Source organism: Lepidochelys olivacea (genome assembly GCF_965140295.1).
Source record: "Lepidochelys olivacea isolate rLepOli2 genome assembly, chromosome: 1".
In the NCBI taxonomy this organism is placed as follows: Eukaryota; Metazoa; Chordata; order Testudines; family Cheloniidae; genus Lepidochelys; species Lepidochelys olivacea.
In genome coordinates, this window is record NC_140411.1 from 251,189,293 (window position 1) to 251,203,112 (window position 13,820).

The following is a 13,820-nucleotide window of genomic DNA, read 5'->3' on the forward strand; positions in this document are numbered from 1 at the left end:
CCCGTCAGGCCAGGGAATATTTCTCTATTCTACAGATGTGGAAACTGAGGTTCAAGTGACTTGTTCAAGGTCACATAGCAAGTCTGAGAGAGAGCTGGGTGCAGAACTGAGATTTCTTGTTTCCAGTTTCTTGCTCTAAGTCAGGAATCCTCAACAAGGGGGCTGAAAACGAGTGTTGGGGTTATGACCACTCTGCCCTCTTTCCAGACTGTTAAACAGAGAATAGTCCCGACCAGACTCCAGCTGGATGGGAAAGGGTTTCTGGGAGGAGGGGGTGGAGTCCACTGTGGATAATGTTGAGAACCACAGCACCAACCCCTGGACTATGCTTCCTCTGCCACATGCATAAGTTGAGTTGATACTACTTGCATATATTTTTTTCTGTATTTTAATATGAATGTGTGTAATTATTGAATATTTACACAATGAACGTAATACATTCTGCAGTCTTTTGAATGCCGTGCATCAGCAACACATTTCTTAGTCATATTAGGTTTTTTGTTTTTGTTTTGTTTTTTAAACAAAAATTAAAATCTTTGGGCCTAAACTCCTTAATGGTGTGCCTTTAAAATACCGTTGCCAAGCCCTTTTATCAACCCAAATGTCCACCCTACAGCCCAGTCTCCCCTCCCATCCTCTTCATCTGCTTTTTCTCTCTGAAAACCCAGCCCAAGGCAGAGAGAAGGAAGCGTACTGTGTGCTATGGGGGAAATCAAGCAAGTGCGTCATGGTGACAAAGGGGTGGTTCAGAGTTTCGATCGGAGTTATCCTCTTATCCGCATCTATAGTCAACATCTTCTTTAACAGATCTATAAACTCCCGCCGGTCTGCCTTTTCCACCAACATATCGCTTCCTTCTAAATCTGTTGTCATATTCACCTGGAAGAGAAGGGACAACAGTTAGAAGGGAGAAGCAGACAGTCAGGTCTCCAGCAGATTATTTTCTCTCTCCTGACTCCACCAGGTTTCTGTCTCTGGAAGAGTAGCTGTTGAGGTCACAAGGAAGAATCTGAACTGGCAAATCAAATCACCATCAGGCTAGTGCAAGACAAATCTCTACACAGGCTGTTAAGTATCTAGCTTATTTGGGTCAATGGCTACTGAAGATCTTAGTCACCCTTTGCAGCTTTTGAACTGCTTCTGTGTGGTAATAGACAAGCTCTGACAATCATTATGTATCAAATAAAGCACTATACAATTAGACTATTTAATTGTGTGTCCTGCAATGACAACAACAACAAAAAACCACAAACAAAAAAGATCTTGGTAAGTTTATGGGGAACATCACTATTTATATATCAGATACCAGGAAAAGCCTTCATATTAAAATCTTTCCTGATCCCAAGCCTCTCTTTCTACACTTTAGCTAATGAAGCTAAAATATCAAGAATGATCTTACACAAACTCTGGATCAAAAATGTCATGGGTCATTTTGTTAGCATTAACTTTAGTAGCCTCATACCAAGTTCACTATTACAATAACAAAACAAATAGATAATAGTAATAAACACTTTTCCTTTACAGGTAGCAAAGTGCTTTACAAAGTGGGTAAACATCCTTATTTTACAGACTGGGGAACCTGAGGCATAGAGAAGTTAAGTGACTCACCCGAGGTCACGTAGGAAGTTAGTGGCAGAGCTAGAAATAGACCTTTGTACGTGTGAAACTCCTAGTTACTCAACCACTCTGCTTTATGTCACTTTTATGACTATATATCTGGTCTTTTCTAGAGGGATCCAACACATGATAACTGGGGGTTGGCTGGATTGGTGTAGACCTGGTGTTTCTCAGGGGTTTGCCCAAAGCAGCATATATGCAGAAGTGATGTCGCGCCCCATTTGTTTGCCTTGCTCAGAAGCACAAGGAGAGATCTCGCTAGTTACTCACCAACATTCTTACCTGTGCCATATCATCCAAACAGTTGAAAATGTACTTCCTTGCTTCCTTCGACTTAATCCCCGTCTCTGCCTCATGATCATCTGGTGTCTGCTCAAGACAGGGGAAAGGCAGTTACCTGAGTGGCCCTTGCATCTATGTAGGGTAATATGCCAGCTCCGATGGATACCTCAAAGTCCATCTCTATACAAAGCCATAGGCATGGTTTGACTTCTGTATTTTGGGGGAAGGGGGCAGCTCCAGTCAGGCCAATGAGGCTGCACATGGGGGGAAAGTTCCATGCCTACCCGAGGCTTGCAGTTTTGGGGGGCAACGCTCCCCAGGCCCCCCTCCCCAAACTACACCATGGACAAAGCCACCTGTCTCTTCCCCGAACTAGTAACCAAAATAGTAGCCAAACACATTTATATAGCACCTCTCATGCATAAAGAATCCCAGAGTGCTTTCCTGACTAAGATAGTTCCAATCATTGTTAAGCTAAAGGGCTCACTGTTGACAACACCAGACACAGTGCAGCCGAACATGTTGCTATCACGGATCCAGGAACAATTTTTTGTACCATCATCTATTTTAATTGTTAAAATGGAAATGTGTGTGTTAACTAGACAGGTATTAAAAACAAATTCCACCCAGGGGCAGGTTAAATTAAACATCACTTCATCAACTACAACTATCAGCCATAGATAGGGAAGATATAAACAACAACCCTAAATTGATAGGCTAGTACTTCTCTCTCTAAGGGTAAGTCTACACTGCAATAAAAAGCACCCGAGGCAATGAGCCTCAGAGCCTGGGTTAGCTGACTCGGACTCATGGGGTTTGCGCTACCGGGCTAAAAATAGCAGCGTAAATGTTCGCGCTCGTGCACCCAGGTTCTGAGACCCTCCCCCTTCACCGGGTTTCAGAGCCTGGTCTCCAGTCCAAGTGGGAACATCTACACTGGTATTTTTAGCCCCAGAGCATAAGCCCAAGTCAGTGGACCCATCATTTGAGACTTGCTGCTGTGGGTTTTTACTTTGCAGTGCAGATATGCCCTTAGTTAAACTAAAATAGTCCCATCCGCAATATCCCCAGGTTGGGCAGCTCCTGATTGGAGAGATTTTAAGGTTCACTTTGGACTTTAAGCTTCTACAATGCAGTGCCAGGCACTAATTGCAAAGCCATTGGCCAGCCAAGGGCTGCCTACTTTTAGTTACAACAGTTTTACCTCAGCTCATACCCATCCCAACATCTCAGGTTTGGGAAGCATCTCAATGCATTGCAAAGAGATGAGACCCACACTCGGACTTAACAGAATGTCGCCTTACTTCCAGTCTACGATTGCAAGATGAAGGAAACAAGGAAATATCTTCCTACCTTTAGCCTCCACAATGGATACGGTGAATCTGTATCCCTGTTGAAAAATCTTGTTGTCTTTGTCCCTGAACTTAACAAATACTCTGCTGGCAAGCCCTGTGTCTGTGAAATATAGCGAATCTGTAAGAGAAGGATGAGAGGTCACTGTTCATCTGGTGAAGATATGTGGTGGTCTTCCTTTCAGGAGGGCAGGAGGCATTTAAAACAATGGAACAAAGAAAGAGAGAAAAGGGTGGTGTCTAGTTGGGCTTTATCAAGGATATACTAAAAGGAATGAAAGAAAGAGAATTCCCATAAACTTTAATGGCATTTCCACCTTTATCATTAATGTCTCAGGGCATTTACCCTGGAAGTCTATAAAACATTCTTCCTTTAGCTTCTAAAGTCTGTGGGAATTTCTCCCTTTATCTTCAGACTTTAAAGGTAAAAGAGAATGACCACACATTTTAATGGTGTGTTTTTATTGACTTAGAGCTTTTCATGGTAAGTTCTCGTCTCTATAAGGTATGTAATTTCAATAACTTGGGACTTCTTTTATTTTTTTGGAGCAGCTCAGAGGATAAAGCAGATGAAGCCAATATCGGTGAACCGAAGCAGCCTATGTATTGAAGCAAATGTACACCATCATTCTGTGTCGTGTACTAAATCTACAGTGTATATATTGCTTACTGCATTTGTCATGTCAATGACTTTCACGGACTCTGCCTAGCTGGCATACACAGAACCACGGACGTTACACATACGTGTCTAAGAGCGGAGAATTCTTTTTTTCATTTAGTAGAGGAAAAGTATGTGAGCATGTAATTAAAGGCTGACATAATGTTGACATAGGATGGCATATGAACCCTTAACTTCAGCATTTCCTGACTTCTTGATTGCTTCACTTTGAAAACTTAATGTCCTTCTAATGCAGGAAATGCCACAGACAAAACGCTCGGTATTTTTCAAAGAAAAGATGGAAAGAAATGAAAAAAAATCATAAGAAGCAGCTTCAGTCTTGAGGACCTCAAAACGCTGCTGGCCCTCGCCCATACGAAGTGCCCGCCCTTGCTGTGGAGCTCCTTCGGTACATCCAAGCAAGGCTCCCTCCTGCACACTTTACAAACTTCAATAGCCCCTCTTCAGCCCACTACCAACCTTACAAATCCACATAGCCTGAGGCAAAGACTCAGTTTCTGTGCCGGCCCATTGGACAAGCTCCACAGGAGCCCACAATATACTTGACTAGAGCAGACTTTGAACTACTATAAGTCAACCGTATACAGGCGTGTGAGGAGTCCTTCCTCAACTGTGCACTTTCTCAGTTTATCTCTGGAGGGGAGTCTACTGCTCATGCTCAGTATGTGATTTTCAAAGGCACAAAACCGATTTCCGCTGGAACAGCTAAAGGCACTGAATCTCAGTGAGGGCTATTTCCATGCCAGATTTCACTTTTAAAGCCGTGGCTGAAATACTATTAAAAAAGAAAACTCTCAGGAATGTTCTCATAATGGAAAAAGTGTACTATATTTCTTTTCATCACTCTCCTTTTCCCTTAGGCTTTCCCCAAAAAGATCACTTTCAGACAGAGCCCAAGCCCCCAGTTTCAGAAAGGAATGAGCAACTGAAAAAAGGTGGTTAGAACAGAAACTGTTATCTAACCTGAACTGTAGAGGTTGCTGCATCTCCTGTTACAGAGATAGGAGAGGAACATTAAAGTCTATGGGGCTGATCTTCAGTTAGCTTTAATTATCACAGCTCAGTTGAATTCAATGGAGCTATGACAGTTGACAGCAGCTGAGGATCTGCCCCAAAGACCATTCTCTTTCTTTTCATTGATTTTAATATACGTCCTCATTAAGGGATTATAAAAAGCAGCTGAGTTCATACAATTTCTTATAACAAATAAATCTTCATTTAATACTTGCTGTTAAGCAGAGTAAGGATGGCAGCTCTGTTCAGTGATTAGAGATCATCTACAGAGCTTTCTAGTCAACAGGATCTTATACTCTTGATTGACAGTTCACTTAGGCAGTCAGTTCTTAAAGGCACAGTACTAAATATCTTATTGGTTACCTAGAACGCTACAGGTGGATGAAAAAGTAGTCTTAGGATATTAAAAATCAAACACACATATCTTCCATCAGCAAAGAATAGAAAGTTAACAGTCTGTCCCTTCTGACACAAGAAAGAAGAAAGTTTCTGTGTTTCTGTTAACAGCAAGTGCAGCATCCATACCAACCTGATCGTACTCTGAAGCTCCTGGGTATAAAGGCCAGCCCAAGAACAGCTCTGCAATAACACATCCCAGAGACCACATGTCAATTGCTTCACAGAATGGTAAACCAAGGATGATTTCAGGGGCTCTGCAAAAGAACAGATGAGAAAGCATTAACCATTGTAAAACACACACTGTCATTTGTTTAGAATTCCATGTAATCAGCAACCCTCAAGAAGCTATTTGCAGTGAACAAGAAGTTTTATTGGTCCCATAAAGCCCAGGAACCATGGTATATATTCGAGAGTGCTGTCTTCTGGCACCTTATCTGTTAACCAACTCCTAACACACATATAGACATCACCTTTATAGGACACTCCTATAACACCATATACTGAGCTCTTATATTTCACTTTTCATCTATAGATGTGAATTTTCTTAACAAAAGAGATAAGTATCACTATCCCCATTTTACAGATGGGACATTGAGGCACAGTGGTGAAGTGACTCGCCCAAGGTGCTGCAGCTGGGAATAGAACCCAGGTCTCCCAATGCCTGGTCCAGTGCCCTCGTCATGGCATAATGCTGATTCTCTTTTACATACGGCAGTCCATGTATAAAACTCAAAGTGATTTATAAATATTCATATTTAATTAAGCTTTACAACAGTCCTGTAAGGTACAAAAGCATTGTTGCTCTTATTTTACAGATGAATGTACTGTAGAACAGAGAAATAACACAACACCACCATGGCTACATGGAGTTATAGGCAACGCCAGGAAAAGAACACAGGAATCCTGGCTCCCAAGGTTGTGTTGTAGGCACAGGCCACATTTTCCATCTGCTTTCAGCTAGGGAAGGGAGAAGGGGGATATTTAGGGTCCCCTTATCTGTCTCTCCAAATATGACTGGTTTGTTTCAATAGACGCCAGCTGAAGCAAAGCAGACTTCTGAGCAGTACATTTTAGCATTAGCTCTGCTTAGGAAACGTAAAGGAGGCACTGAAGTCTCTTACCTGAGCCTGCTTGATACTGTACGGTTTCAGAGTAACAGCCGTATTAGTCTGTATTCGCAAAAAGAAAAGGAGTACTTGTGGCACCTTAGAGACTGACCAATTTATTTGAGCATAAGCTTTCCTGAGCTACAGCTCACTTCATTGGATGCATGTATTTAATGATTAACTTAATGAAGTGCTTAAGAACAAAAGCCCTCTACTATCTGCAAAGCTTTGGTCCATTCAGGTCACCACTAGCAGAAACACCCATACAACAGGGGAAATGCTTTTCTTCCCGTTTTTAAAACACAGACTTCCAGCATTAAAATTGAGACCATTTTAAAAACTTAGATTGTGCTTCCACAGAACACTAGTGTCCCAAAAATACTTTCATTTTCCTAGCAATTTTAGTCCAAGAGCTTCAAAACCCTTTATAAACAATGAAAACTCATCACCCCTATGATGCCTCAGTACCCCTGTGAAGTAGATAAATATCATTATCCCCATTTACAGATGGGGAAACTGAGGAACAGACATAGTGTTGTCAACTCTTGTGATTTTTATTGTGAGTCTCACAATTTTATCCTGAGTATCACACTACTTGATGTTTTCCTTAAAGCCCCAGCTTCTGGAGTCAGGTGATTATATTAGATTCTCAACTTTCCTTTCCTGCAGAGAAAAGCTTGAAAACATGAACCCTAAAGGCTCAAACACCATCAGAAAAATAAAGCTCCCCAAATGTATTATTTTTAAAGTCTCATGATTTTTAAACTAATCTCATAATGGGGGGGTAGGGGACTGACCCACGGTTTTCAAATGCTTGTGTTGGCAATATTGATCAATTGCCTCAGTCCATATTAGAGTGAGAATTAGAATCCAGGAGTCCTGACTCCCAAACCCCTTCTTCAACCACCATACTGTCTCCTGAAGCATGTCATTTTTCATTGAGATAGCAACCAATGCCAGCAGGAGATTCAGACCTGCTAATTGCAATTGAAAACATATTGTTTTCCAGCAAACACCACTGCTTACTCATGAAGAGACATAACGTCAGAGAGGAGCTGTGCAAAACGGTGGAGGTTTTCTTTATTTAAGAAACAAGCAAAGACACACCAATGAGAGCCCATACCCCAATCTCAGCACAAAACCCTCTTCAACACTGGGCTGACTTGCAGCAATAAAAACAAAAACTTGGCTCCAAACCCAGCAACCCAGAATCTGAAAATTAAGGCACCTTAAGCCTGGGCTGATTCTGCCATCCCCACACAGAGTACACTATAGGTCTGAGTTAAAAAAAAAACAACAACAATCATCCCGCATCAGCGCTCCTATTTTCTTTTGTGATTGCTATAAGCTTTTATACCCACCATTCTTTGCATTAGTATGCCTGTCACTGCCAACTTTTTATTCCAGTATTACAGCGCCAGTCAGGAGAATGGCAAAGGGTTAATTTCCAGATCTTCATCTATATTCCCCTCCCTTCCTTGTCCGCTTCTTCATTCCTTCCACAGTGGATGACACCCAGACAAAAATGCAGAGAGAGAGAAAGAAGACAGCTAGGATGACCTGAATCTCATTACTATGTAAATCCTGCATTCAAAGCCATCTGCCTCTCCCTGTCTGCCTGCATGTTATGAATGAAGCCTCCCTGGTCACTAATGAGAGTTCAATCTCGCACTGTCTGAACTTGAAATCCCATCCACTAACTCCCCACATCAGGGAAGACATAGAATGTTATCCAGAAGCCTCCCCACCCATGAAAAATCATCTCCACCGCTGCCAAATACAGGTATCACCCTTCCACTATCCACAACAACTTCCTCATCTCGACCATTCTTATTTATTTATTTACTGTTCCTGTAAGGAGCTAGATTGACAGCCCTGGACACTGCAGTCCTCTGTTTCCCCAAAGAACAAGCTTCCACATGTGCTTCCAGATTATCTGCCATTGGATACCTCCTCTGTATTTTACAGGACTAAAATTCATATCTATTTTTGGGAGCATAGGAATTGCCAAACTGGATCAGGTCTTGATCCATCTGGTCAAGTAGCCTCTCTCGCACAGCGGTCAATATCAACTACTTCAGAGGAGGGGGCCAGAAACCTTGTAAAGAAATAACCTGCCCATAGAAATTTCTTCCAAACCACTGTCTGTCAGACATTGGTTTATGTCTTGAAGTATGGGCATATGTTTGCTTTATGAATTTTTATCTAATTTAACATAACAAGGGATACTCTCCTTATCCATCTATAGGGGCATAATAATTTTTTTAATCTTACTAAGCCGTTGACCTTAAAGATAAATTGTGGCAATGAGTTTCACAGGCTATGTGTTGTGTTAAAGTGTATTTGGTTTTATAGGATAAGTTTGTTGCCTTTCACTTCACATCCCCGTGTTACTATAACGGGCAAAAGGTTAAAAGGGAGCACTGGATTCATCTTCTCCTATGCCATTCATTATTTTTATACCTCTCTCATTTCCCTCTTATTTGTGGGTCTCTCTAAACTAAACAGTTCTAATCTTTTTCAGTTTTCCGTCATGAGAATGTCCTTCCATGCCTCCAGTCATGTTTGGTACCCGATTCTAAACTCCTTCTATTTTTGCTATAACTTTTTAGAGATGGGATGATCAGAAGTGAATACAGTATTCAAAGTGGGGACGTACCATCAATTTACATAATGGTATTAGAAGAGCTGCAGAATTATTTTACATCCCATTCCTTCCCGATCCTACCATTTTGTTTGCTTTTGGACCAATGCTGTGCATTTCAGCAGATGTTTAGCCTGAACACCACCACACAGGTCTTTCTCCTGAGTGGTTACAATTAATTTATAACTCAACAATATCAAGGAGTAGTTCAATTTTTTTCCTTTCAATGTGAGCTACCTTATATTTGTTAACACTGAATTTCATCTGCCACCATTCTGCCTATTCCCAGGTTAAGTGCCTGAGCAGTTCTTCACTGTCTTTGGTAATCTTGACTCACCTTCACAATTCTGTGGCATCTGCAAATTTTAGCACCCTATGGTTCCCTACTTTTTCCAGATTGTGAATAAATATATGAAATAAATTCCGGTTCTAGTATGAGACCTTGAGTCACCCCTTTGTTTATACTTTCATTCTTAGATCATTCAAATTCGGCTCAGATACTCAAAGAGTGGCATAACTTTATTCCAAAGGAAGGAAAAGTTTGTCATATCTTAAAACACCATTTCAGCTGCACCAGAGTCTAGCAACATTAGGAGCTCTTGCACAGATGACTCTACCATTCTACCAGCCACTTTCAGCACAGAGTCAATTCAACCTGCTCAGAGTAAGTCTGGGTGAGGTTGTGTTGAACCAGTGTTGCAGGGGGACCTAGTTAAAGTGCAGGCTAGTGCAGCAGGGTAAGGTTTGTGTGGTATCTGCTGTGTGCATGGAGGATGCTGTGCTCCAACATCACTGTGGTTCCCTGACTTCCTAAGCAGGGACTGCTGCTCTAGGCTTGCCAGTGGTGAGAAATGTTGTGAGGAGAAGTATCTCCCAGCCTGCCTAAGGCAACGAGGACCTAGAACCTCTGTTGACGGAGTATTTCAACCTCCTCCCACAGTCAGGAGTTTATAAGGAAAAGGGGAAGTTCTTCAATGCCACAGGAAGGCCCAGCAGAGACAAATAGAAGATAATGGGTAGCAAATCGCACACCAAAAGCAGCCAACACTAGGCCCAGCAGAGTTTCTGAAGCCACCTTTGCAGTGAGGTTAACTGGAGCTCCTCCTTTTTCAGGATTATACAAATGCACCTCCCACATCCATCCCTACTCTCCCCTCCTCCACCGGACACCCCTCTCCACAGACGCCAGCCCTAATCCCCTCCCACCTCTCTCTGCTATCCCTGTCTAAAAGCACAAAACCTGGTCCAGGTGACTCACACTTTTCTATCCCAGGACCTAAGGGGCCGGGGGCGGGGGCACGGGAGAGTTGGGAAAAAGAGAGAAAGCAAACTTTGTATTTTGGAAAAGTAAAACCAAAACCAGCTTCAAGCTTTTGTTGCCAATAACATCCCACTCTTCAGAAAAGTGCATTAGAGCTGAGGGCCTGTAGGAAAGGAGAGATTCAGGAGCTAATGAGGTAACAAGGTGAGCTCACTGGACACCCCAGCATGTGCAGGAACGTCCCAAGTTTATAATCTCTGCCCTGGCAAAGCACGACTGTGTATTTAAAGCCCTGCTGCAGTACAATCTGTGGCTCCAGCATTAGTCATTAGCTACGTGGGAAAAAACACTCCCTGCCCTCCTCTTCCACAAACCTCCTCAAACTTCTTTCCAGCAAGACACCTCCCTCTGCTCCCTACCCACAGGAATGAACCAGGTTTAAAGGACACAAAATCTCAATAGCGTGACTAGGGGATAGAAAGTAAAAGCCATCTGCAGCCAACCTGGAGGAGGTCAAAGGCAGCCAAAAGCATTTAAGCCTCTGAGATAACAACAGCCAACCCTGCCTTCACCTCTTAGCACTCTCATCCCCTTCCCAACTTAATTACTGCACCAGGTGAACTGGATTAAAGTGTCTGTAATGTTAGTGGGAACTCAGTGTTGCTTCCTTCCATTCCCTCTCTCCTCTTGGAGTTGAACTACAGCAGAACTGCATCTGCTAGACAGCTGTTTTCGCTGGCATGAGAACTCGACCCTCACTCTGTCCACCCAACAGGGATGCCAGCATCCTAAACCTGCTTGTGATGCCCACAATTCCCCAAATGAAGAAATGCTGCTTCTTTTGTTTGCTCTCTCCTGCCACGTGACCCTATGCCGCTTTTAGGCCTGCCTCTGGCAGAATATTTACTTCAGTGACCCTGCTCTGCGGCAGGGTAATTTCATTGTCTGATGTTTCTGTCAGGAAAATTAATTACCAGTCTCGCTCACTGGCTTTTTCATCCACCCATCACAGGATGTCGAAAGCGACTGCCAAGGAGTTTCGTTTCCCCAGAGTTGGATTTTGACAGTTGGGCTCCTTCTGAAATTTTAAAACTGCCCCGTAGGGTGCCCACCCTCAGATCAGTGGTGGAGCTAACAGGGGCCTGAGGTGACCACACTCCCTGGGGTTCTTTACGTGTATGTGTGGTACCTTTTCAAGCACATTATGCACAGAGACACTTTAGGCATAGGCAAACTAGGCAGCTGGCTAGGGCAGCAGATTTGCAGGAAGCTGGGATGTGCTCTACCCCATGAGTCTGCCACAGTGTGGACTAACTACGTGCACCCTGACTAGTATTAATGGTTTCTTAACAAGCTTTGATTTAGTCCTCTCAGCAATGGGATGTCATCCTTAACATACACATAGAGGCCTCTGCACAGATCAAGCCCAGCCTGGGAGGGCCCACAGCCCTGCGTGGCCCCTGGTGGTCTCTCCCTGGACTAGCTCCAGCAGAAATGGCTTCCCAGGACAGGTGGGAACCAGGGGGGACAAATGGGATGGCAGGGACTAGGACATGCAGTGGCCACCTCTGTCCCCATCTCCCCATGTCCCCTCCCATCTCAGCTGTCCCTGGGGTCCTGCCCTGCCCCCTGTGTCCTATCGCGACCCACCTGCCCTCCATTTTCCACTGTGTCCTAAACCCTCCACTCCACCATCACCCCTCTCTGTCCTAGCCTATCTCCCACCCAGGGTCCTGCCCCCACATCTGCCCATCGGCTCCTCAGGGCCTCCCCCATCTCCAGTCCTCCTACCCAGCAAGGTCTTGCCCCCCATGCCATCAGCCCCCTTCTCTAGTGTCCTGCCCCTGTATCCCATCCCCCCAGCCCATGTGCCCTATAATCTGTTCCCTGTTTTTCTAGCCTCTCCCCAACCACCTGCCCTGCATGTCCTTGTTCCTGCCATCCTATTTGTCCCCCACTGCATCCTGGACCCTACCTGATCTGTCTCCCATGTCCTGACCTCCATCCCCAACCTGTGTCCAGACTCCAGCCCACCTGTATTATCCCCGACATTGTTCCACCCACGTATGGTATGTCCCTCCCTCTTCATGTCAGGAATATCCCCTCTGGTCTGGGGCAGCTCCTCCTGCACCCTAGGGTGCTCTTCAGATTGACACCAGGCAGAGCCCAACTGGGGGTGGGAAGGGGACAGATGGAGCCCATGTTGCAAGTCTCAGCAAATAGATCCCTAATGCAGGGCTGGGCAGGGCAGCTGGCTCCTCAGAGTGGGGGATCCCAGTGAGGGTCCTTCCAGGGAAGCCTGTGTACAGAGGAACATGCTGATATATTTGCTGCTTTGTTACCCCAAAAGGGAAACTGACCTGGGTGCGGGGGGAAGAGACGCATCAGGAAGACTCAGAGAGTCACTCTTGTCTTCCTGGGATGCCCCCTTTGAAATGTGGGCGCTGTTTAGGTCCCATACACCTTTATACCAGATCCTGGACAGGAGGGGGTGGGGGTCATAATACATTGGCATGATAACATGCAAAAATACCAAGCCAATAGACAGAACTGAAGGTGGAACTTACTAACAACCCATCACACAGCTCACTCCACACTTGCCAAACCTGGCAGACATTATTTACCACTCTTGGTGGCCGACATGAACACGAAGTTGGTTGTCTCAGTCCAATTTCTAGCGTACAACTACCCACATCACACAGAACCATCACCGCATCCTTGACACTGACTGGCATCCTCACCAGACTATGCTACCCTCTCATCCCCAATGGGGGTCATTTTAGAAGAAGGTTGTGGGAAGCAAGGGGGAACTTTCACTGATGTTTCCCATTCTGTGGATGAATAAAGTACTTCGGTATCCAGGGCTGTGCATCTCATATCTTTCAGTGGCCTCTAGAAAAGACAAACTATGAAGCATAGCAGCTATTCACAGCCTGCACATCAAAGGCAGTCGACATTCTCTTTGGTGAGTTGGCAATTGTTTTGATTCTTTACTAGCCAGATAACTCTGTTTCTTTGTCCAAGTTTCCACTGTAAGATTTTGCAGGTCATAGCAAGGTGAACTGTAGTTCAGAGTGGAAGCTGCAGAGTCTGAGGAATAAACATTTAACCGGGGGAATGCCCCCTCTCATGATATAGACTCACTGAAGTGAGCTCTGGAGGGGCTGGCTTCAGAGTCTGTTTAAGCAGCTCCTTACTCAGCCAGAGGAATCCCTATAAAATAGCAGAAATTCCTTATGACCTAACAGGGCTTGACACTAACTAGGTGAATAACAGATTTTTTTCAATTCGTAATTAACATATAAAAAACATTTCATCTCAATGTTGAGCATTTAACATCTCTGACATGTTTTTTCTTTTTGGTTTGGTTTGGGCTTTTTTACTAAAATTGAAAGCCATTTTTAATTCAAAATTAAAACGTTTCATGTTGGAAACATCAAAACAAAACATTTTGATTTTTTCAGGG

The 13,820-nt window shown here is 43.9% G+C and overlaps 1 protein-coding gene across 2 annotated transcripts in view; it reads right to left on the bottom strand.

Annotated features, from left to right (window-relative positions):
• The window catches only part of HIPK2 (homeodomain interacting protein kinase 2), a 182,283-nt gene that overhangs the window by 43,108 nt on the left and 125,355 nt on the right, over positions 1-13,820 (bottom strand). For both annotated transcript variants that reach the window (XM_084646693.1, XM_084646692.1), the window contains exons 3-6: positions 5,474-5,597; positions 3,253-3,372; positions 1,900-1,986; positions 695-879 (exon numbers count right to left, since the gene is read on the bottom strand). In XM_084646693.1, coding sequence (XP_084502819.1) covers positions 695-879; positions 1,900-1,986; positions 3,253-3,372; positions 5,474-5,597 — 516 coding nt within the window. The remainder of the gene's footprint in view (positions 1-694; positions 880-1,899; positions 1,987-3,252; positions 3,373-5,473; positions 5,598-13,820) is intronic.